General features: G+C 37.1%; 1 protein-coding gene across 3 annotated transcripts in view; it reads right to left on the reverse strand.

Annotated features, from left to right (window-relative positions):
- The window catches only part of LOC106057700 (UPF0764 protein C16orf89 homolog), a 103,210-nt gene that overhangs the window by 12,046 nt on the left and 66,731 nt on the right, over window positions 1-24,433 (reverse strand). For 2 of the 3 annotated variants that reach the window (XM_056020136.1, XM_056020135.1), the window contains exons 2-4: window positions 9,718-9,943; window positions 4,634-4,795; window positions 154-307 (exon numbers count right to left, since the gene is read on the reverse strand). In XM_056020136.1, coding sequence (XP_055876111.1) covers window positions 154-307; window positions 4,634-4,795; window positions 9,718-9,937 — 536 coding nt within the window. In that variant the 5' untranslated portion in view covers window positions 9,938-9,943. Of the gene's footprint in view, window positions 1-153; window positions 308-4,633; window positions 4,796-9,717; window positions 9,944-18,045; window positions 18,160-24,433 lie in introns of all 3 variants that reach the window. The other variant, XM_056020134.1, reaches the window with a different exon arrangement.

The following is a 24,433-nucleotide window of genomic DNA, read 5'->3' on the forward strand; positions in this document are numbered from 1 at the left end:
GCTAATTTTTTCCACCCTAAACATGACCCTACTACAATTATTTCACTTCAAAAGTACCGATATTAAAAGACAACAACAACATAAAACTAAAGTGGCATCGCTTATTTCCTGCTCCCCTCCCCTCAAAATAGCTACCCACCCCACTACACAGACCTGGCACCGAATATTTCCCCCAGGCAAGAGTCCGAGTCCGCTTCACTCATTATCTCGTTGAAAGACTTTTTCCACAATTTATTTTGAGTTGTGACCACGTCTCTGCTGTCGTAGTTTAAATCAAACAAACCTCTGGCTATTGTTTCACCAATTCCTGGAAGGGAAAAAAAATAAAGCAATTTTTGACATAATAATGGTTTAACCAGAGTTTAGAAAAAAAATGACTTGATGAATTCAATCAGTTGAAAAATAATGCAGTATTCTTATCACTTATTCACATTTACCATACAAATAAACATTCTTTTTTTTTTAATTGATTCGTTAATAGATCTGTCTTTTATATAAATATATATTATATAAATTACAGACGTCCCTTCAAAGGAGAAGATAATTATGCAATATCTTGCGTGTACCCTTGTGTCAATCTAGTTCATTTTAATTAGAGACTTCAACTCTGCTAAATCATTCGTTTTTCCTGGCTGATTCAGGCCAACTGTTCCATGCTTTGATGGCACTAATGAAAAAAGAGCACTTTAATGAATAAGTCCTAGTAGATGGAATACGAAATGTGCCTTTATCTTTGTGTCTTTCTGAATATTTTATTAGATTATTACGTGCGCAGCGTAGTGTGAATAAAGAATGGTGCGAATGTGTGTTGAAAGAAAAAAAAAGGAGACATAATGGAATACTGTGAACGAGGATATTTTTGAGAATATTATTTGTTGAACAGGATTAAAGTTCTCCTACTCTCTACGACTTGTAGTGCTGTGTTGATGTAGGATTAGAAGACTCTCATCTGCTCGTAACAATTAATGTTTTTGTATTTGTTAGTCGTGGTTCAGTGTTTGAAGTATTATTCCTACAAAACATCTAACTTTGATATATGCTTTAATGATCTCATCCCCTTCAAAAATATCCCATAAGACTTTTCATGTTTCTGGTTGGTTTGTAGGTTTTACAACTCAATAAAATGGTCAGTGAGTTGGCCAACTATTTTCAGACTTGATTTTTGCTAACCCGTCCATTTAGCTTTTTTTTTTAGACGGGTATTCCCATTAAGTCCATTATCACTTCAGACAGTGGGTTGAAGGTCATCGCCACTGTCCAAGATATTTTCGTGTTTTCTCCAAGTACCGGACAGAGTGGGTGGGCCATTACTTGACCAATGCCGACCATTACTATCGCCACATCCGAACAATATAATGGTCAGTAGACGTCTTCCCTCAGGTCATAAGGTCGCAGTACTGTGTACCAATATAACCAGCCGTACTACCAGGGGCGGACTGGGTATCTAAATCGGCCCGGGCATTACCATATAAACCGGCCCACAAATGGCATGTCATATATATTCGGTGTGGGGGGGGGGGATTTTCACCCCACTCCACAATTTATATATATATATATATATTAGTGTGTGTGTAGGTTCTTTATGAAATTAATCTTCATTACATTCTGATCTTTCATTCTTTCAAAGGTTTTTCTACCCTAGAATACTCTCTTCCTATAATTAGTGGAAAGACAGTACACCGTCAAAGGGCAGCTAGTTAGTCCGGGGGAGCGCTGTGAGCTCACCCCAGTGGGGTCCGGGGCGAAGCCTCGGAACCAAGCATTATTTCCGTTATTTTAAGCTTTAAAAAATGGATATTCTGAGGTATCTACAGTGCAATTAGCCTGCTACTCTTCCGCTAAAAAAAATAATAATTCAAAAACCAAAACTGTTATTCAATGGAGTCCATGGACTGGTAATAAATGGTAAAAATGCTTTAGTTTTTGTATTGGAGGGGGAAGGGAAACCAGAAAACCCCTTTTGGCTAAGCTCATGAAATTTGGAAACTGTAGTTTTCTTACGTTGGCTGCACTGGGGCAGTAAGTTAAGTTTCCCTTTTAGACAATGAGGTCTGAGGCAAGTGATGGTTCGAAGACCCTCCCCTCCAGGCAACCTGTTACGTCTTACGCATTTCATGTGTCAATCTAGTCATGCATGTTGATCTGTGACTTGAAATATGCCTAATCATTGGTTTTCCTGGCTGACTCAGGCAACCCATTCCATTAAAAGATAAGAGAAAGAAGAACGGTTAAAGAGGCACTTACTTAATGTGAAAAGCTCTTGCTTCCTCCTAGTACATTCTCAAAAACGCGATTTGAATATGAATATACCATGACCCATTATTTAAAATATAAATCTCCTTTCATTAAATATCGGATGTGACAGCGCTATATAAATTATTGTAATAATTTTCATCATTAATGACTTCATACTAAGCATAAATTTGCCATTAATTATAATAGGATACAAATTGATTGAGATCTAGATTATTTTTTAATTAAATATTTTTTTGTAAGCCTTAAGTGTAGTATTTTTAGATCTACGTTATTAAAAATAAACAAAAAGAAACTTACTTTTTCTTTTCAAATCGCAGAAAGTAAAGCTTTATGCCCATATTGAGCTGGGAATAAGTTGGGTGGTTTGCAATTTCGCGGCTGTGTGTATGTGTTAAAGTTAATTTCTATTAAGTATTGTTAAAGAGCTAATTGTCGCGCCTATCTTTTTTTTTTCTGCGTTATATCAATGTTTTCTAACTTAACCTCTCTCAATCCCTCTTTTTGGTTAAATTTCATTGGAACCATTAAAAGACGGGGGAGGGAAGGAGCAAAAAAAATGGGAGTGCCATCAAAGGCCCATGCCGACCAGCAAAATTATTAGGCCAAATACAGTCTCGAAGACATCGAAGCAGTCCATGCCGCTCGTGCATAGCAGAAAGTACGGTCCAACGTTTTGCAAATGATAATACGTACAGTGTATAGTGTTTTTTTTTTTTATTCTTGTTGAATTTCAAACAAAATTAACTGTAATCAGAATTAAAACAACAACAACAACAAAACGTTTTCGGGCATTTGTATCTTGCTGTTGTCTATTTTTTTTTAAAGTTGTCTACATTGAAATTTTGTTTCTTTGGTCGCGACCAGACCGGCCCATTTGGTACCGGCCCACCGGGCACTTGCCCGTTTGCCCATATAGCCAGTCCGCCCCTGCGTACTACTCACAGATTTATGTCGGCTCTGCAAGCGGAGTCCTACATTTCTGAAACGTTATATTTATTCACTGAAGAGCGGTACACGAGTTTAGACCTAGGAGTTCTCTAAGTGATACACTCCATATGTTATCGAATTAGGCCTTCTAATCATTTTTTATGCTGAGGTATTAATTTTTTCTAGCTCTGTATTATCATTGTGTGTTGCCATTATCTATTTCTTCTTTGTGGCAGAGTTTGATGGCTAGGGTGAACACTGGTTAAACTAGCAGTTAAGGGTAGAACACTAATTTCATAGATTCAAAAGCATTGTAAATGATTTCGTCATTTAGTCTAACCCACTCTTGTTTCCGCAACGAGTTCGCTAAATACCAAAAAACAAATTTCATGGTGTAAATGTAAGCAAACAAAGACATTTCACACAAACAAGTGTTAACAGCTGGCTTCGTTGTTTAATAGGATTGAAAGAAAGAACGAAGAGAAGTTATTTTTTCCCCTCACTATTCTATAGTGTGTGTATAGAGTCCACCCAACTCTGATGGGTAGCTAACATTTGCGGAAAGTGAATGCGATTGATCGTTGTGCTGGCCACATGACACTCTCGTAAACCGTCAGCCATAGAAACAAATTACTTTTGCATCCTCTGAAAAAAATACATTACTTTTGATTCTTTATCTATTATTTGATAACTACTATCTGACGAAAAAGAATTACGTGTTATCACGCGATGTAAACCAAAGAAATATAGAAACTGGTATTTTTAATCCATCATTTTATTAGGCTATCTATATCGTTTGTGAACAGCAATGGTGGTTAAGAATTCACCAGAAAAATAGTGTGATCTTCACTTTTAAGAATGTTAAAATGTTATGTTTCGCACATTAACTTTTTTTTTATGTTTGTGATTTCCGAGTAAATCACAAAAATATGGCCGACGTCTCAACATCATCTACAATTGTCAGATTAAGATCTTCTTTTTTAGGTTTTTAACAATATTATAGAGAAGGCGCGATGGCTGAGTGGTAAAGCGCTTAGCTTCTGAACTGATGAGTCCCAGGTTCTAATGCTGGTGATGAATGGATTTTTAAATTCGGAATCTTTAGGGCGCCTCTGAGTCCACCCAGATCTAATGGGTACCTGAAATGTAAAGGCGGTTAGTCGTTGTGTTGGCCACATGACCGCGGGCCACATAAACAGATGACCTTTACATCGTCTGCCCTATAGATCGCAAGGTCTGAAACGGATCTTTACTTTCAACATTGTTAAGTTTATATTTAAAAAAAATATATTTTACTAGTTGATATTTTTCAATTGCTACTCTAGATCTACTGTATAAAATGTTGATTTTTGAGCACTCTGCTATGCGATTCTTCTGAAAAGCACATATCAAGTCAACGTATTCAACCAAAAGATTCCTATGACATATATGCAATTTCGAATCATCTTACGTCGATAGTACTCTGGATCATTACGCTTGATGTATGGCGTAGCATCCTCACTGAATTCTCTGGCCATGTTACGTAAGCGTATGATGTTATGTACAAAGCTATGCGGAAGCTGTGCAAGTAGATTGGATGTGTTCAACTGAAGTAATAACATATTCAGGGAAGCTGTAAGAAGAGAGAAAAAAACAAGAATATAATTCCAGTCAACAAAAGACCTCAATAGAATATTACACACAAGTTTCATGTTTTTTGTTGTAACATTCATTGATTACTTTTGAAGCGGCCAAGTTAACGAAACCAGCGATTATTCTTATTACATAGGACGTATTTTTAAAAGGTACTTTGTTCATTTATACGATATTTTCTCAATATTTTTATATTTGTGTGGCTACTATTCAATTACTATTTAGGCCTAAACTAAAATAAGATTGACAAAATAGTTAACTCTTACTGTACTCAAATTTGAAAATCAAAATAATTTAATCTAGAAAACAAAAAAGCCTGCCAAAAATGTGTTGTTCATCTAAAAGTCAGAGCATGTCATTTATAGCGGCCCCCGAAAAGGGAAAAGACGCTATTAGTTTTGTGTGAAATGTCTGTCCGTCTGTCCGTCCGTCCCGTTTAGATCTCGTAAACTAGAAAAGATATTGAAAGTCCGACATCACAATATTTTAGACCATTCAAAGTTCTGATGCAACGGCTACTTTTTTTTCATAAAGAGAAAAATCTAATTTTTAAAATCAGTTATGCAAGCCGTTTTTTTAAAGAGAACAAGCTAATTAGTATGCATTATAAGTTAGACCTAATTTAAAACTTTTAAACTTCATTTTTCTGAACATTTTTATTAATTACAGAAATGAGGAAGAGAAAAGAGGCCTAAGGCCCAAGGATTCCTATGATGATAAAGCTAAAATTGCATATCGCAAATTCTGAGGTTTCTTTAAAAAAAAAAAAAAAGAGGATTCGAAAAAGAGATTGAGTATTTTCAAAACAATGACATCAATGATAAGATTTTAGTTAGCCCATGAGAGGCGCGGTAGCTGAGCGGTAAAGCGCTTGGCTTCCGAACCGGGGGTCCCGGGTTCGAATCCTGGTGACTGGGATTTTCAACTTCGGAATCCTTGGGCGCCTCTGAGTCCACCCAGTTGGTCGCTGTGCTGGCTGACACCCTCGTTAACCTTAGGCCACAAAAACATGAACTTTACATCATCTGCCCTATAGACCACAAGGTCTGAAAGGGGAACTAGTTAGGCCAGGTTCACATCTAGCTTTGCATTCACTTGCACCTATCCTTTGGTCTGCTGGACCGTTGGGGCACTACACAAGATCTGTTAGCCTTCCTTCTCAATTTTTATCTCTGATTTGTCTTTGATATAATTTCATTCGGATGTTCTTTCTGAAAATATTGAAGCCTGGCTGGGTGGACCACTTCGGGGGCCGATTTTGAGTTTGTGTTTCCACACAAACTGTCTTTGTAACCTTGTTTAATTATCATTATTGTGAAAGAGTTGTGGAGAAACTAAAAGTAGGTTTGATTAATACATTGCAAACCACGGAACTAGCCGATCAAAAGACGATAATAAACGAAACTAGAACACATAAAACTGATCTTCTACATTTTAACTTAGGTCATGCAGGTGTTTAAAAAAAAAAAAAAAGGAAGATTTTTAACATGATGAGGTATTCTTTTGTAGCTCGTTCTTACATAACAATCTAATAAGTGGCCCATGGAAATGTTATAGCAAACAAGAAAATCTACTCTTTGAGCATTAGTAATGAAACAAAAATTAGAGCGCAATGCAATTACTGAAACCCAGAGGAATAGAAGGTTTAAATCTTCTCGGTTCTCCATTGGGTATTTCCACCTAAGTTTGGGTTGAATTATTGATAACGTAAAACGCACATTAATCCTTCGGAGCACATCAAATCTAGAAACGAACAGTCCCCTGGTCATAAAACAGGACAACGGATTGTACTCAATGGATGCAGAGTGCAGATTGTCCATAACTGATGAGCGCTATTTTTATAATTGTACATTTGTAAAGCTACACAGATAAAAAATGACCAAAAAAAAACACACACACACACAAAACACCACCAACAAAAAACAAAAACGAATACTAGGTAAACAAAATCATAAAAAATGTTCTGATTATTAATTTGGAGTTGGAAAGAAAATGATACACACACACACACGCGCGCACACACACACATACATATACATATATATATTGTTGTAACTCCGCTCCCGAGCCACACTGATGGAGCGCATGAGAGCACCATTCAACACAAGTAGTGTAGGACATGTTTAGACAGGAAGAAGGACTGTTGTGGATCCGGCTAAAGTGATGGAAGTCTAAGCTGTCTTGAGTCGAGAGAACGTCCTTAGTGCTATCTGTAAACTGAGATGAGGACCTGGGCCGGCAATGGGAAGTGTGTCGGTGGTCTGTATTGATAGTTAGGTAGAAAAGGACTGGTGTCACTTGAGATAGGACACTCTGGGACTAATAGCTGAAGTCCTTGACTGTTTGTACTGTAAATAAATACCTCGATTATTGTTACCTCCTGACGTTCGTTGAGTGCCTACCATAGAGTTACAACAATATATATAACCTTTAGCTGACGTTAAAGCAAAACATGTTAATAATTCTACAACGCTTGCAGAAGTAGAGTGTAAGTACGGCTTCAGTTCTATGACGTCATTTCCCCTTTGACACATGCCATACTCCAATTATATTATAAAAAGAAGTCTCTCTGCTCCTAAAAGAAAGAAAAAACTTTCTAAAATTCGCGAACGGAACTATGGGAGAAATTGACTCACAGTAACTACTTAGATCTCACAAGAGCTGTAGAGTGGTCTGTTGAATCTAATATATCTTATTGAAACATAGTAACTGGCATAACATGGTCTGTTGAATCTAATATATCTTATTTAAACGTATTAACTGGCATAACATGGTCTGTTGAATCTATTTAAACTTTTTCTGCCATGTTAGTAGCTTGATATGATGGCTCTAGATGTACCTAATTCAGCTTATTTCATCTAACGAAAACGACACGTCTCTGTCTAAGGAAAATGTCTTTTCTAAATGTCTCAGACTTTATGACATTTCATGATGCACGTTCTCCAGTGGAACTATGGGAGGGGGGGGGCGTATCACGCTGGATTGGCATTTCTGGCCAGAGTTACATCAAATACCTGATGTCGATAGATCTCTGAATGTTCTCTTTTTTTCTCCTATTAAATATTTACCACAATATTTAAAGCAAAGAATATTATGTTGAAGTGGGGTATTAGTTTTTTAAAGCTATTTATAGAATCTCACTCTTACTTACCCAAACCAACATCTATGATACACTGTCTTATAAGTAACATTTTAGATTTATCGTTATATCTTTTTTTTTTATTATCCGTTAGCGCTGGATACAAATAAAAGTATTCTTGCTGGAAAAAAAATTAAATAAACTTCGGACCAGCATACATTGACTCAGAGACTAATACAATTTACACAAATACAATTGACACATCTATACATTAACACATTGTTTGAGACAAACATCCATAGAAAAGCTAAAAAGATTCTAGAAATAAAACAAGGTTACAAAGACAGTTTGTGTGGAGACACAAACTCAAAATCGGCCCCCGAAGTGGTCCCCCCAGCCAGGTAAAAAGGCAAGTTTTAATATTTTCAGAAAGAACATCAGAATGAAATTCTATCAAAGACAAAAGACAGAGAAGAATGGAGAAAGAAGGTTGACGGACCTTGTGTGGTGCCCCAGTGGTCCACAGACCAAAGGATAAGTGAATGTGAAGTTAGATGTGAACCTGGTCTAAGTAATGTCTTCTAATGAACGTATATTTGCTCTAATTGTTTTGTAAAGGGACAATGTCTTATTCCCCAATAAAAAAAAATGTCCGTAAAAGAAAAAAAAATCCTTTAGTTCCGTGTCCGCGCCAATGATGCAGTTCACGCGACAATATGAAAAACTATTAATTAATTGTTTTAAATTATGTCCAACTTATATGCATACTAAATAGATTTTTTCTCTTAAAAAAAAGTAAACATTAATGTGTATACATGTAGTAGTTAGTATAACAGAACGTAATGTATAAAAAATATTTTTTTGACAAAAAATCTAAATCCGTTTGCAGAAATGTGTTAAAAATATGGTAAATAGCCTTCATCCCATACTAAGGAGTCTCCCGTGTTAGTTACTATTAATAGTGAATAGGTGTAAAAGGGTTGAATTTTTATGAAAAAACTGCTTGCATAAGTGATTTTTAAAAATTAGATTTTTCGCTTTCAGAAAAGAAAAAAGTAGCCGTCGCCTCAGAACTTTGAATGGTCTAAAATATTATGATGTCCGATTTTCACTACCTTTTCTAGTCTACGATATCTAAACGGGACGGACAGACAGACGGACAGACATTCCACACAAAACTAATAGCGTCTTTTCCCCTTTCGGGGGCCGCTAAAATCACCCTTTGGGTCAGGATTTTGTGATTTTACCATTACAAAAGAGATGCAAGACACCGATAGCAAAGACAAACACAAACACTTTTTGGTTCCCCATGCAGTCAAATCATTCAATAGAAACAATCTGATATCAACTTTGTCACATGTAAATTACGAGTGAGTCCGGTGTGAATGTACATTTTGTTTTTTTATAGTTATAATGTTATTTTTGGTGCAATGCACACATTGTAACACAAATTTCCTTACGGACAATAAAGATTATTATTATTATTATTATTATTATTATTATCACAGGACACAGGTACTAATACAATTCACACCATTTTGGATTTCGTTTTTGGATTTCGTTTTATTCTTAAACTGATTTTATAACTCTTTAAGACCCCATACCATTTTTTTTCTTTTTGAATCTACTTATCCATCCCAACAAAGTTCGCTTCCAATGAGCAATACAAATCTATATACCGAAAACTGTAAGCTAAACAAAAAAAAATTACCTATGTGTATTTGAAATATAAAACAACAACAGCGAAAAGAACAACAACATAGACTCGCTTGTATTTATTCATACTTAGCAGTTGATTCACGAGACTTGTATTAATATCTCACCTTCAACAATTCTTGTTCCAATAACGGCATCTAGATTTACGTCCCTATACTCTCTCAGAAAAAACTGCAGCACTTTGTCCAGGCCATCAAATGTTTTCTCTAAGTAATATTCAGTGGAATTAGTTCCAGGGCTCTGGTCGTTGGTCGGTTTCAGAAATGCTGGAGTCACCCCAGCAAATAAGCCAATCAAGATGGCGACACAGGTGCAGAAGTAAGCCATTTTGCTCTAGAGACAAATGAAGCAACAAGCAAAATAAAAAAGATAAAAACTTAAAAAAAAAACTAGTTTGGATCAGTCATGTAATTAAATTTGTAATACATCTAGACTAGCAATAATAACTCGTAGCGATTCAAAATATTTTTACCGTTTTTTGTTTAGCGCAATTTTATACTTGTAGCTTTCTGAATGCGCTATGATCCTATCACTTGTCTGGACCAGTTGTGTAAATGAAAAGGGGGGGGGGGGAAGGCACAAAGGACGTAGCCTACATGCATTCGATACATTAAAAAAAAAGTTATACGACTTGAATTCGAACTTGAGGGCTCAGGCCTCCTCATGCTAATTCGTAAATCACTGTGCCAGCCAAGTGCTTATGAAAATAGAAGGTTTCATAGTTATCTATTGTTGGTTTCAATTTTTTAGCCACGACCTACTTATCTACACAAAGTATAAAGGGGACTAACTCAAAGTATGCAAGTAGGCCTACACGTTCTTTCCTTTACTCGATACCAAACAAAATAATTAAATACCAACAGTTAATTAACTAATTTTTTTTTTATATTGATTCTGGTTTTGTCGGGTACAAATCTAAATACCTACAAACTATAAATAACCACAATCCCCCCTTCATACAAATATACAAGTTTGTGGAGGGAAACTGTTGCCGGCGTGATTGCATTTTTGACGATGGTATTATTGTTATTTTTTTATTACTATTATTACATTAGTAGCCTAATATCAATAATTATTCAATAAGCTGATCTTTAAGAAGAGATATGGTTTATTATGAGCCTGCCCTAACGTATGTTATTAGTGATCTGAATGACCAAAAATTAAAAAGCACACATTATCACACATTTAAGCTAACGCAGACTGTATCTATTTACTGATGGTCAAATAGGAATTAAAAATGGCTAGTCACTGACAACCAACAATATTTTTTAAAGTAAATTTTTATCACGGGACAAAAAGATGCGTGGCAGGTGGCATAACCGGTGTGTAAGGGAGAGAAAGGGGGGATAAATATGGTTAGGCAATGCTCCGCTTATAACCGACTTATACAAAAAGTAAACAGATTTCACTCATGTTTATTGAATAGATTTAACGTCATATAGGTAGCTAAAGTGATAAACAGATTTAGTTAAGAAGAATATATAAAGGTGTTATGAACATAAAGATAAGAGAGTCCAAAAACCATGTCTGTATAGTATGGCTTTAATACACTGAATGACTACACAACACACATTTCGTGAACACATTCTTACGGAGGAGTTACAAGCACATGTAAACATAAGAACGACAACCGATACAGAATATAATTTTCATAACATTCACCCCCGTTTCAAATAATGCTAACTAGTATTATAAACAATGAAAGAATCAAGTAAGTGCAGAATAATAATAGAGATTCAAGTAAACAAACAATGTAGAATAGCATGACATAATGTAACATGTTGATATAAGTAAGTGCAGAATTATAATAGAGATTCAAGTAAACAAACAATGTAGAATAGCATGACATAATGTAACATGTTGATATAACATGGTAAATCAAATAGCTTTTTAAAATATATCATGATAGATCAAATATCACATTAAAGTCAAGTCAACAAAAGAAAATGAGAGTAGTAAAATAAACAAATGTCATTTTGGAGACAAAACTGAATGTCAATGTAAGAGCTCTAGTAAGCTGATGAGCTTTTACACTTTGTAGTTGGGCCTAGTTCTCCTTACTCTAAGATTGTATGTATGTGTAGTTTCATCTGCTTGAAATTCGGACGGTCTGGCTATGTCTTCGGTGGTGCTGGTGGTTTCTTCAGGCATGATAGAATCAGTCGGTTGATTCCTTGGAGGTGAGCTTTGGATGGGGCAGCCAATATCAAGCTCTGTTCTACTCTGATTCTCATTTTCTATAACTTTTTGATCCTCCCTAGGGGCTAACATTCGTAATGAGACAGTTTCCTCTCGACTGTAAGGGGTCGTTCTACTGGTTGCAATTCCTCTCTCGTGGAGGAAATGCTGCACCTCTGTAGACATAAACGAAGTTCCCCTCTCAGTGTGGACGTACGCTGGAAATCCAAATAGGGCGAATAGTTCATTGAGACATTTAACGATCGTAGAGGAAGACATATCGGGACATGCAAATGCAAATGGGAATCTAGAGAATTCATCTATAATGGTAAGTAGATATCTATTTCTTGAAACAGTAGGGAGAGGTCCCTTGAAATCCATACTAATTCTCTCAAAAGGTTGAGTTGCTTTAATCAGTTCTCCGGTCGGCTGTCGAAAAAAACGGGGCTTTAGTTCTGCACAAGCTTGACATTGTTGTATTACAGTTCTGACGTCATCACAGGAAAATGGAAGATTTTTAGTCCTTACGTAGTGCAATAGTCGAGTAACGCCCGGGTGGCAAAGAGCATAAGCAAAAGTGTCAGTGAGTCGTTCGTCTTCGATGATTTTGTCATTCGTACGCTGAAAACAGGCGACTCCATTCGTAACACCAAACGGAATCCGACGGAATTGATACAGTTTCCCACATGCTTCGAAGGCTGTGAACGGCCTTTCCTCTTCTTTTATAGGAATCTGATGGTATGCACTTTTTAGGTCTAAAGTGCTATATATAGATTATTGCGAAATCTTCTCTGCCAGTTCGTCAATTCTGGGCATAGGGTAGGCGTCTAGTAGAGTGAACCGGTTTATGGTTTGGCTGTAGTCCACAACCATTCTTTTCTTATGTCTGTCATTTGTTGTGACTAGGACTTGTGCACGCCAGGGAGATTTAGATGGTTCAATAATTTCATCCTTTATTAGTTGTTGAATTTCCTTCTCTATAAACTTTCTATCTGGAACTGAGTATCTGCGAGACCTTGTAGCCACTGGGGTACAGTTTGGTGACAGATTACTAAATAGGCTAGGAGCCTCAACCTTCGCTGGCTGTAGAGTACTCAGGCACAACGATGGTTTCTGGCCATCGAAAGGAATAAACAAGTTTTGGTGCAAACTTATAAAGTCAAATCCAAGAATTACGTCAGAGCATAAATTGTCTAGTAGAGAAAGTCTAACTCCCTCGTATCGTTCATTTTTGAGACGTATGTTAGCGTAGATATGTCCTTGAGTGATTCGAGATAGATGGGTGGAAGCCATAAATATTCTGTTGCCTGAGGAACATGTCTGCCATTTGTGCTTCTTAGCGATGTGCGTCGAAATATAGCTTTCACAGCTCCCGGTGTCTACTAGGGCTTTCAATGGCACGTTGTTGGTGCAAATTGGTATTGTAGATTTGTTTAAATTCAAAGGCTGCACAGTAGCGATAGCCGAAACTGTTGAAGATCTAGATTTGCAAACTCTTTGAAAGTGAACCTTTTTGTAGCACTGATTGCATGTGGCTTCACTTGCAGGGCATTGCAATCTAACACTAATAACACTTGCAATCTAATGCATTTTGAGGAATCGTTACATTTGGCAAGGGTGAGGCCGAAGAATTGGTGAGAGTAGTTGCCGCGCAATTAGTTTCCGGCTGTGATGATTCATACTGTAATGAGTGCTGATAAGCATGTTCTAGTAACCGAGCCTCCTCGAAGGCGTCCTTTAAACTCAAAACAGTCTTTTCAAGTAGACGTTTTCGAATGCTGTTGGACACTAGTCCATTGATAAACGAATCTCTAATAGCCTCTTCTCGGTGTGGTTCAGCAGTCACCGCTTTGAAGTTGAAATCTTTGGATAGAATTCTTACTTTCTGCATGTAGGCGTCTATCGTTTGACCTTGCTCATGTTTGCAAGTAGCTAACCTATGCCTAGCAAACACCTCATTCTTTGGTTGAATGTAGATGCCATTTAGAGTCTGAATAGCTTCATCAAATGTCTCTTTATCAAGTATCATTTGATATACAGCAGGAGAGATATAGTTTATCAGTAGTTTCTTAGTATCAAGATTGTCTACTGATACTACCGATATAAAAATTTTTAACGTTTCATACCAGTGCTGCCAATGCTCTGCTGCTTGAGGTGCTGTGGGCTCGATGTCAAACTTCTCTGGGCGAAATATCCTATCCATTTCGAAATTCTAACAACTTCACAGTTTTGGATTCAGTGTATTAAATTGTTATGAACATAAAGATAAGAGAGTCCAAAAACCATGTCTGTATAGTATGGCTTTAATACACTGAATGACCACACAACACACATTTCGTAAACACATTCTCACGGACGAGTTACAAGCACATGTAAACATAAGAACGACAACCGATACAGAATATAATTTTCATAACAAAATGATATCAATTCTTGGATGGCTGCCTGGTCGTGTGGTATGCGCTTCGAACTGTCATAACAATGATCCCGAATTCAATCCTTGCCCCCCCCCCCCACTCTACCGTCCTGCAAGAGGTTTGGATTAGGACGTAATAATCTTTCTTTATGAATGAACGTTTGCAATTTAGTTGAAAACAATTTCCGCTGAGACGTGGAGCATTCATTGAATGTTGTGACGTCCCGAGTAACAAATGAGTTCCCCAAACACTTTTTGTTTCATGTATCGAGCACTAAATGAAACTAGCAGGACAATAAGGGCTAACCTCTGTCGTGACACATAGATTGGTTTAGACGAATTCATTGCTTATTTAAACTGGTTCAAAATGTCAATAAGGTCGTGGACAAATTGTCCATCGTATAGCTGCTTGGTGTGAACGACACCAATCATTAGAAATAAATAGCAGCCGTAGTGTTCACACCTAATCTTGTTACAATTATTTGGACAGCGTTATAAACTGCTGTAGTACAACTGAAATGATAGAATAGAAGAAACAGAGAAAGAAAACATCTATTCATGTGTTACACCCATTGCACGCTTTCTATATTTCAAATTATGGATGAGGTAACTTATTTAGTTTTAACAAATTTGGATGCTTTGGAACTTACACGCTAAATAACTAGATTTTTAACCTTTCAAAATAGTGCGTACATTTGCTCCAGCCTGAGGCCCCTATCTATTGAACCCATTTGTTGTGCATTTTAAACTACAATCTACAACAAGTATTAGATACAATCTTTTGATGTTAAAACCGGGAAACTGTTGTTAAAAGCAATGAATTCTCTTTAAAAAAAATACTGAGTTTCACTGTAGTTAAAAATTCTCACATTTTAATATATACATGTATATGACTATAAAAGTTGCAGACACCATTTTTGCCATTGATCTACGGGCTAGGCTTATGATACACTTGGTACTCTTTGAAAAGAGGATGGTGTCTTAGAGCACTGAACATGCTCAAGTAGCAAGGAGACGCCCTGGTATTTAAAAGAAAATTAACTATTTTAACCCTACACAAATGAGCGTTACACACACATACAAAGAGAAGGCGAGGAAGGAATAGTGAAACGGAAAGACAAAACTAAGTGTTGAGGAGAAGTTCAAGACTAATAAATAAATAACTACGATCTAGCAGACGCAGTGAAGTCCAAGTCTCCAAAATTGTCAAAGTATTTCAACCCAATCACATTGAACTGAGATTCACTATCCAATAAATCGAACAAGAAAGAAATGTAACTTTCTTATTTAGTTGCTGTTGCAATTTTTGAATAAACTATTAATTATCAAGAATTATTTTAAAACTAATAAAGATAAACGAAAGAATGTCTAAGAGAGAGAGAGAGAGAGAGAGAGAGAGAGAGAGAGAGAGAGAGAGAGAATGATCAAATTTAAACAGATGAAGTAGTAGAGACCGATTTATATTCAAAATACGGAAATAATTCATACATTCAGTGAGTTTAATGATTTTTGCTTATTGTTTTCTGGTATCATTGTAATATGTCAAATTGTCATGTTACATTAGTATGTTTCTCATTTATTAAATGTTCAATTGTTGAGCAGACGATATCCAAACAACGCATACGTGATAAATTCATCACGTATGCCAAAAAAAAAAAAACATAACAAAAAAAAAAAAAAGAGATGATCTCCGTCATGTTTGACAGATGTAAGCTCTTATTATGGCTCGATACAACTATCTTTGTAGTCCTGCACTCAGGGCTAAAGTAATATTGACCAATCGTCGCGTTGTTTGGATATCGTCTGCTCAACGCGGATCTAAAACGCTTAATGAGCCAAATATTGAAACACTGGCAAGAGAAAGCTTTGAAATCAATTAGATGAAAAGAATCGAAGCACGATTTTAGAATTTCACACAAAGAAAAAAGCGATTAACTTGTTAACACAGGGTCAAAGTTCATTTCATTTGCTTGTTGACTTGAAAACTTAATGAACAAATGTCTATAGTTTTAAGCTCTTTAATGTCATTGGTAAAAACAGAGATGTTAAAGAAATGAAAGCATTCATGTTATTTTTACAAAACCTATATCAAATCACTCTATCTGTCTGGTAAAAAGTTTGGACACGTTATTTCTCATACGCCAAACTTGGATCAATCTGAAATTTTGCAAAATTATTTCTTTTACCTGATAACATAAGAATCAATAAAAGAAAAATTAACAAATCAGTTAATTAACTATTGGTAATTAATTATTTTGTTTGGTATCTCAAACAAAGGAGAGAAATTGTACTTGAAATTAGATGAATTAGTCCTCTTTATAGGTCGCCGCTTTAAAGTAATTTTGAAACAAAACAATAAATAACTATACAATCTTCTATTTTCATATGCACCTCAATAGCAGAGTGGTTAGTATGTCAGCTTGAGGAGGCTTGAGATATGAATTTGAATTCGCCTTTTTTTCTTCCCCCATTGTCCCAACTGGTCCAGATAAGCGATAGGATTCATAACGCACTGAGAACGCTAAAAGCATGAAATAGCGCTAAACAAAAACAATTGGTAAAAATATTTTTAATTGCACACAGCTTTGTTGTTGGTCTAGATATATTAGAAACTATTATATGACTGATCCAAACTCATTGATACAATTACACTTCGTATTTGCTTTTTTTTTTTTAAAGTATTTTTAAAGTTTACTGACATTTTTCTGGTTGGTAGAAGCGCAGTGTTTTACGTTTTACGCTGTTTTACTTGTCTACAAACAGTAACACGCTATACACATTTAGCTTAGCTCGGCTTATTAGTCGGATACTGATTTCAATTGGGCGCTTGATGTTATACTAGTTTTGGATGGTCTCATCTGAGTCTCGAGTAGAACAATTACAAAAAAAAAAATGTAGAGGACTTAGAAAGAAGAAAACAGAAACCGTAGAAAAGTAGAAACGGTAGAAAATAGATAATGTAGAAATCATTGGAAGTAGCAACAGTAGAAAATAATTTTAAAAAAATAGTTACAAAATTTAAAAAGTAGAAAGAGTAGAAAAAATGTCGCACAAAGTAGAAACTTGAAAACGTAGAAAAGTTGATAAAGTAGAAAAATGATGACCCTACCTGAGTTTTCAATAGTTTAAAATGTTCCTCGCTTCGAGCACACTGAGTCTATTCTAAATAGATCTAGATTATTCTAGATGTCTTGTTAATCAACAAATCGATCATGCTAATTTGATGTTAATGACGCTTGGTAGATTAATAAGTTAAAATATATTTTTTCCAGCAACGAAATAATATTAATAATTACTTATGGTTTCAAATAGGTTCGTATGTTGTATATATATATACATACATCTATATTGTTACCCTGTTCCTCCCTGACTAACCATTTGTTTTCCACGTGCGAAGTAGGGTGATTTGTGTTTATTCTGTTGGCCGTAAATGACCTGAACTCGTGTGTAAATGTGTTGAGAAACCTGAGTTACGATTTTGGATTTCTCGACTGAGGATTGAGGATTGTTTTCTTTAATTGGTGTTAGTGAATCGGGTTATGTGAATTTGATTTGGAGATTTTGACATTTCTTTTTACCGGGGATAATGATTGATCATAGTTGGATTGTGCTTTTGCAATCGGAGAGATACCAGAGATCTGAGAATCGGTGAGTTGATTTGTTTAGTTCAAACCCACGTCTTAACAATATATATATATATATATATATATATAATTATATACATATACATATATATATATATATATATATATATATATAAACCGCAGCATATTACAGAGCTGAAGGAAGTGCGATCCTGACGTCAAGTAATGAAGATATAACGAAATTTTTTTTTACTTACATTTTGTTCGTAATTTACTTTTTTAGCGGCTCCCGAAAGGGGAAAGACGCTATTAGTTTTGTGTGGCCTGTCTGTCCGTCTGTCCATCCGTCCGTCCCGTTTAGATCTCAGAAACTAGAAGAGAAAATGAAAATCAGACATCATGATATTTTAGATCATTCTGATCCAACGGCTACTTTTTTCTTTTCTGAAAGCGAAAAATCAAATTTTTGAAATCAATTATGCAAGCAGTTTTTCCCTAAAAATAAACAATTTTTACAACTATTCACTATTAATAATAACAAACACTTAAGGCTTTTTAATATTTACCAGTTTTTTAAACACATTTATGCAAATGGTTTTAGATTTTTGGTAAAAAAATATTATTTTTTTTTACAATTGTATTGCTAAGTTATGTAACTTCTGTCATATTACATACTACAAATACAAAAAAAAAGTTAACTTTTTTTTAAAGAAAAAAATCTAATTACTGTGACAAGTCAAAAACTCGCTGTCTCCACGATGGCCGTGGCTCCTCAACCCACTGCCATTGATCTTGGCCAACTGAAACTCCCACCAGTGCTACCTCACCCCATCTCTTCTCCTCCGGTAGTAGAGAACATTCTGGCCAACGGTGTTGAAGTTGTGTGCCTATACGACTCAGGCTGCTCGTTTGGCGCGGTAATCAATAGGGCGCTGATTGACCCATCGGATCTCACTGGTGGAACAGTGACAATCCAGTCCATAGACCGTGGCACTCCTCCGCAGGTTCTACCTGTCGCGAGGGTACACGTGGAGTGCAGGTACGTGCATGGCACCATTGACGCCGCCGTCATGGACACGCCAGTGTATGACTTCATTCTAGGCTCCAAATATGTCCCTCTTGGAGTAGTCAACAAACCCTACTTCTCTCTGCCCGTCGGTAGATCGACGAAGCAGAAACGTGGCAGCAACCAGCAGGTTGGAAGCCCTGGTCGCCGCACTCACCCGCCCGGTCCCGACTCATCAGCGAAGCTCAAACCACTCCGCCCTGGCATTGACACTGCTAGGAAGTCACGAGTTAAGTCGTATACCCGCGCTCGTGAGGGTTTACTTAGCCCAGGCTACTCAGCCAAAATTAAGCAACATTCCTCTGACATTGACAGTGTCAGAATGCCCCGAGGTAAGATTAACCCTTGCTCTCGTGGACTCACTCCTCTCCATGGCCCATCAGCCACCATTCCGAATCAACCTCCCCCTGGCATTGATAGTGTCAGGAAGTCACGAGGTAAGCCGAACCCTCGCGCTCGTGAAAACTCTTCTCACCCTGGCTCCTCAGCCACCATTCAATATCAACCTTCCCCTGGCATTAACCGTGTCAGGAAGCCACGATGTAAGCCAGATTATCGCACTCGTGGGGACGTTCTCCGGCAGAACTCCACATTCTTTATCAGGCCACTCTTCCCTGACATTGATCGTGTCAGACGATACCGAGGTAAGCTGACTACTTACTCTCGTGAAGAAGCGCCTCACAGCGGCTTCGGAGGTAAGCCCCAACGTGCACACGTGCCTTGGGCACCCCGCCTAAGCCCCAACCACCCTCCCCAATCCGCCCCAGGAAGGAATTATTACTCACCCAATCGCCCAATCTACTCTCCCAAGCAACCCCAAATGTTTCACCCAGGTGACTACATACTCAGGGACGGAAAGTAGACCACGGACAGACTTGGACAGACTCTCCTCCTGGCATGGCTACCCCTTTATTTTCCCAGATTTCTTTTTCTAATGCTGTGATAACAACTGATCTTAAAGTTAGAGTGACATCAGTCTGCTCGCACTTTATGGATCTTCTGCGATAGATCCATCTTGGCGGCGGCGTATGTGACAAGTCAAAAACTCGCTGTCAGAGTCACTCAAATTTATCACAGCATTAATTATTATTTTTCATTATTTATTTATTTTATTTTAGTCATTTCCCCGTCCTATCCCCAATTTCTCCACCCGCACCACCTTTTCCGCTCCAGGCTAGACTTAGTTGACCACATTGGAGATAGTTAGGCCACGTCTTTCGATTTATCTTCCCTTGACCGGGGCAAAGATACACCCAGACTCTTTGATCTCATAGGCAGGATGTCTGACAGCCGCAGTGGACACCACCTTGTGTGGAATGCAAGTCACTCCCCCCCCCCTTTTCTCCTACGTCTCTCTTTGATCTAGGAGATTACTCGAGTCAAAGTGCCTCTCGACGCTCCCATCTTAAGTCTAATTCACCCACGTGTACGATAATTCTTAGCCTAGGACATTTCCTGTGTCCGCCCACATTCTCCAGGCCTGTATATAAGGTAAATCAAATCAAGTCAGACTCTCTCTCCTTTCTCATTATATCTGAGCTATCGAGTCTGGACTATATCATTTATTCTCCCTCCTAGAGGAATACCTGGTGGTAAGCCGAACTTAATCACAAGTTCCATCTTAATTACTTTTGTGCTATTTCCATTGGATTTTATCATGTGTATTTTGCTTAGTTCATTTATATTTAGTTAGTGCATTGTGTATTTCTCACTGGCGTAAGTAGAGAACATAGACATGTCCTATGTATTTATTTATGAATTGCATTAATCTATTAATGGTACGTTGCTCAATTGATCGTTGATGCAACCTTGTATATATTTGTACATCTTATTTTATTTTCTTTATCTCGGCTGACAACCGTGATAATTTTACTAGCGCACTAATACTGCGTCTAGAAAAGAGTTATGAGTTATCTCCCCTGTATTGAATTATCTCCCCTGTAGTCATTTTACTCTAATGAGAGTTGCGCCGCTTGAACGGACACCCTCTCCATTCAAGCGCGCTCCATTGTTCTCGACCCACGGTCATATGTAAACAATCATCTGGGTCGCTGACCACCGCCCATTTCCTCCCCCCCCTCTTTTTCTCTATCCACCTGTGTTATTTATTTGAGATTATTATTTCCCCTTTTATGTACATTTTTATATTATTACTTTCCCTTTTATGTACCTTTTATATTGCTACTATCAGCCATCTATTTTCCCAATCCCATTTGTCATCATCTCCCCATTGTGCTCTAAAGCAATTTTACCAATCTGACGAATGCACCTCAGTCGAGGGCATCGATAAGATGCATGAGAGACATGTCCTAACTTGTCTTTATTTATCCGCAGCCTCCCTCAGGTGTCTGCCTATTTATTTGCTATCGAGAATCACCTATTGCCTATTTATGTGCTTTGTGCTATTCAGCACTGCACTTGCCTACTGAAATCTACTCAACTCTACTACTCGGCGCTATCGGCATTGCCCGCCTATTCGACAGCCCACCTGTCAAGCTATTAGGTGCGACGTCCCTATAGATTCAGATCTGTGTGAGACGTCATAGCTACGCCAACCCTCTGCAACTCACTGGACATATCCTGTCAACTACGCTGCCCACGGCAGATCAGCTCTGCCCGCAGTAACCTTGTGCCCACGGTAGCCGGCCACCCGCCCTACTGTGCCCACTACAGATATCAGAACTTTGGATTGGAACTCCACAAGAACTGAATCACCGGCGTCCCTCTATCCGCTAGAGCGCCACCTCCAGCTGCAGAACCTCAAGCCAGGACACGGCCAGCTGCGACATCAACAGGAAAACCAGCTAAGTCAGAGGACAAAGTGACATACTCTCTTATTAGGTGCAAGAGTGATGATTAAATCTAATATTATTTAGAGATAGATGCAAACCCTCCCCCTTTTTATTCTTATATGTATATTTATGTAAATAAATATTCTTCATTTTTAACTTTTGTATCTATCTTCATTGCTTGTCTCGTTGCGTGTCTGCTCCCGATTCATATGCTGATAGGTTGGTGTGTGATAGCTTTAAAAATAATCATCCCCTAGACATTAAACGCGCCAAACACACGTCACATTTCCCCACCTGTCACAATTACTATGCAAATAATTTGGACATAGTTTAAAACAACAATTAATAAGTAGTTTTTCTTATTGTCGCGTGAATTATAGCAGATTAATAATATAGTAATGTACAAAACTAAAGGAATTTTTTTTTTTACGGAAAAGTTTTTTTCTTGAGGCTTTGAATAAGAGATTGATCATTTAGAGAACAATTAGATCAATTAGATTCATTATAAGACATCAGTTAGGCCAGATTCACATCTAACTTCACATTCACTTTCCCCTATCCCTTGGTCTGCTGGACCTTTGGGGCACCACACAGGATCTGTCAACCTTCTTTCTCCATTCTTCTCTGTCATTTGCCTTTGATAGAATTTCATTCTGATATTCTTTCTGAAAATATTGAAACCTGCCTTTTTACCTTCCTTCGTAGACCACTTTTGATATAATTTAATACCGATATTCTTCTGAAAATATTGAAAACTACCTATTTTTCTGCCTGTGTGGACCATTTGGGGGTCCGATTTTGAGTTTGTGTTTCCACACAAACTGTCTTTGTAACCTTGTTTTTTTTTTAATTTTGAATTGAACAATGTATACTATAAAGCAGAAAGTAAAGCGTATGTATGGGTGTGTGTATGTCCATAATAGAAATCAAAACCGTTTGACCAAACTTGATAAAACTTGGATTAATGAGGATTGCAGTATTTCCCGTGGCTTTCTCATTCACTCTTTCTCTTTCCTTCTCTCTCTCTCTTTCTCTCTCTCTCTCTCTCTCTTACTAAATGATTAACTTGATCACTAACCAGTAATTCTTCTACGTTGACAACGAGCTAACAACGTGCATTAGATCGACCTTAACCCACATCCCTAACTAAGGAATGCAAATGAAAGCCACGGGGAATAAATGTTGGAACGAGAGGACAATGTCACTGTCGTGGCAATCAAACTTATTTTGGCACTTTAGCGTTAAACCCCCCCCCCATCAAAACCCAGGTCATCTTTGCAAGGGGAGATTAAAAAATACATGTATTGTGTTTCAATGGATGATATATAAACCGCTTCATTGCAGCATGCACTCACCAACAAATAAACAAAACAAAAACAATTTTTTAAAGGTGTCATTGAGGCTATGGCGGAGCTATCATGGGGCGAAGGGTTTCATTGCACCCGTGCTTAGGCCTAATGGCCGTTGCCATGACAACCATTATAAGAAAACATTTTTAACCACATTTTTTTTATGGTTATTCATAGGGAGTGTACATATAAAGTTTGGAGTAATTTGATTAATAAATAAAAAAAAAGGTGTCAAGTGTCCCACACATAGCCTTAAGAAAAAAAATATTTACAAAAATACGATGCGTTGATACCAAACCCAATACAGATTATAATTTCAGAAGACTTGAAACACGCAGCGTGACACATGGCAAGCGTTGGTTCGTTTTGACGTGACATGACCTGCTTAGTGCCACATGGCAAGCGTTGGTTTGTTTTAACGTGACATGACCTGCTTAGTGCCACATGGCAAGCGTTGGTTTGTTTTAACGTGACATGACCTGCTTAGTGCCACATGGCATGCGTTGATTTGTTTTGACGTGACACGACCTGATATATGCCGACGTAATTTGAACTCATTGAAGCCCAACAACAAGCACTTCAGCGGATATGATGACAGTCGTAGCAGTGGAGAAGTTAACCGGAGCTGGCCAATAAACAGAGAGATCTTTAGATCTTTAGAAGCAGAAATTTCAATCATAACAATCAAATTTCGGAAATCAATAAATAATTAGCATAAAAACTTTGACCGACTGACCAACCTGCCAACCTGATACAACGATCTGTCATATTTTAACTAAGTCTATTGTGACCACTTTGTAGAGTCAGTTCGAATTGTTTTTGCAAAAAATTATATTAACTCATTCCGTCTGTCTTGTACAAAATTGTGCACAAGCTTTTTCTTCCACATTCTATTCTCGGATAAAGTTGAAATTCAGCACAAGTATTCATAGTCGATGACAATACATAAATCAATACAACCAATTTTAAAGTATTTTTAAAAATATTTTGCCTATTTTATTTATTTATAGATTTGAGAAAAACATTAATATAGCTAAAAAACATTTTAGATATAAAAAATAAACAACCTCTGGGTCAAGATTTAGTGATTTTACCATCACAAAGAAAATACCAGACACCGATTAAAAAGACAGACACAAAAACTCCTTTGTTCCCCTGGCAATCAAATCATTAAGTATAATTTAGTTATCTGATATAAACATTTCACCTGTAATTTTTGAGTGAATCTGGTGTGAATGTATATTTAGTTACCTTTAGTTATAGTGTTTTGTTTGGTGTAATGCCCAAATTGTAAAACAATAGGATGAAGATTATTATTATTATTTTTATTATTATTATGTTAGAAATGAACGAGTAGTCATTCTCTGGCGCTGCCAGGGTCGAGTTTCGCTAAAGAGAAACAAAATTCATCGTAGTCCCTTTAACAGTTTCCACTGAG

This window comes from Biomphalaria glabrata, chromosome 2 (genome assembly GCF_947242115.1).
Source record: "Biomphalaria glabrata chromosome 2, xgBioGlab47.1, whole genome shotgun sequence".
Classification (NCBI taxonomy): Eukaryota; Metazoa; Mollusca; class Gastropoda; family Planorbidae; genus Biomphalaria; species Biomphalaria glabrata.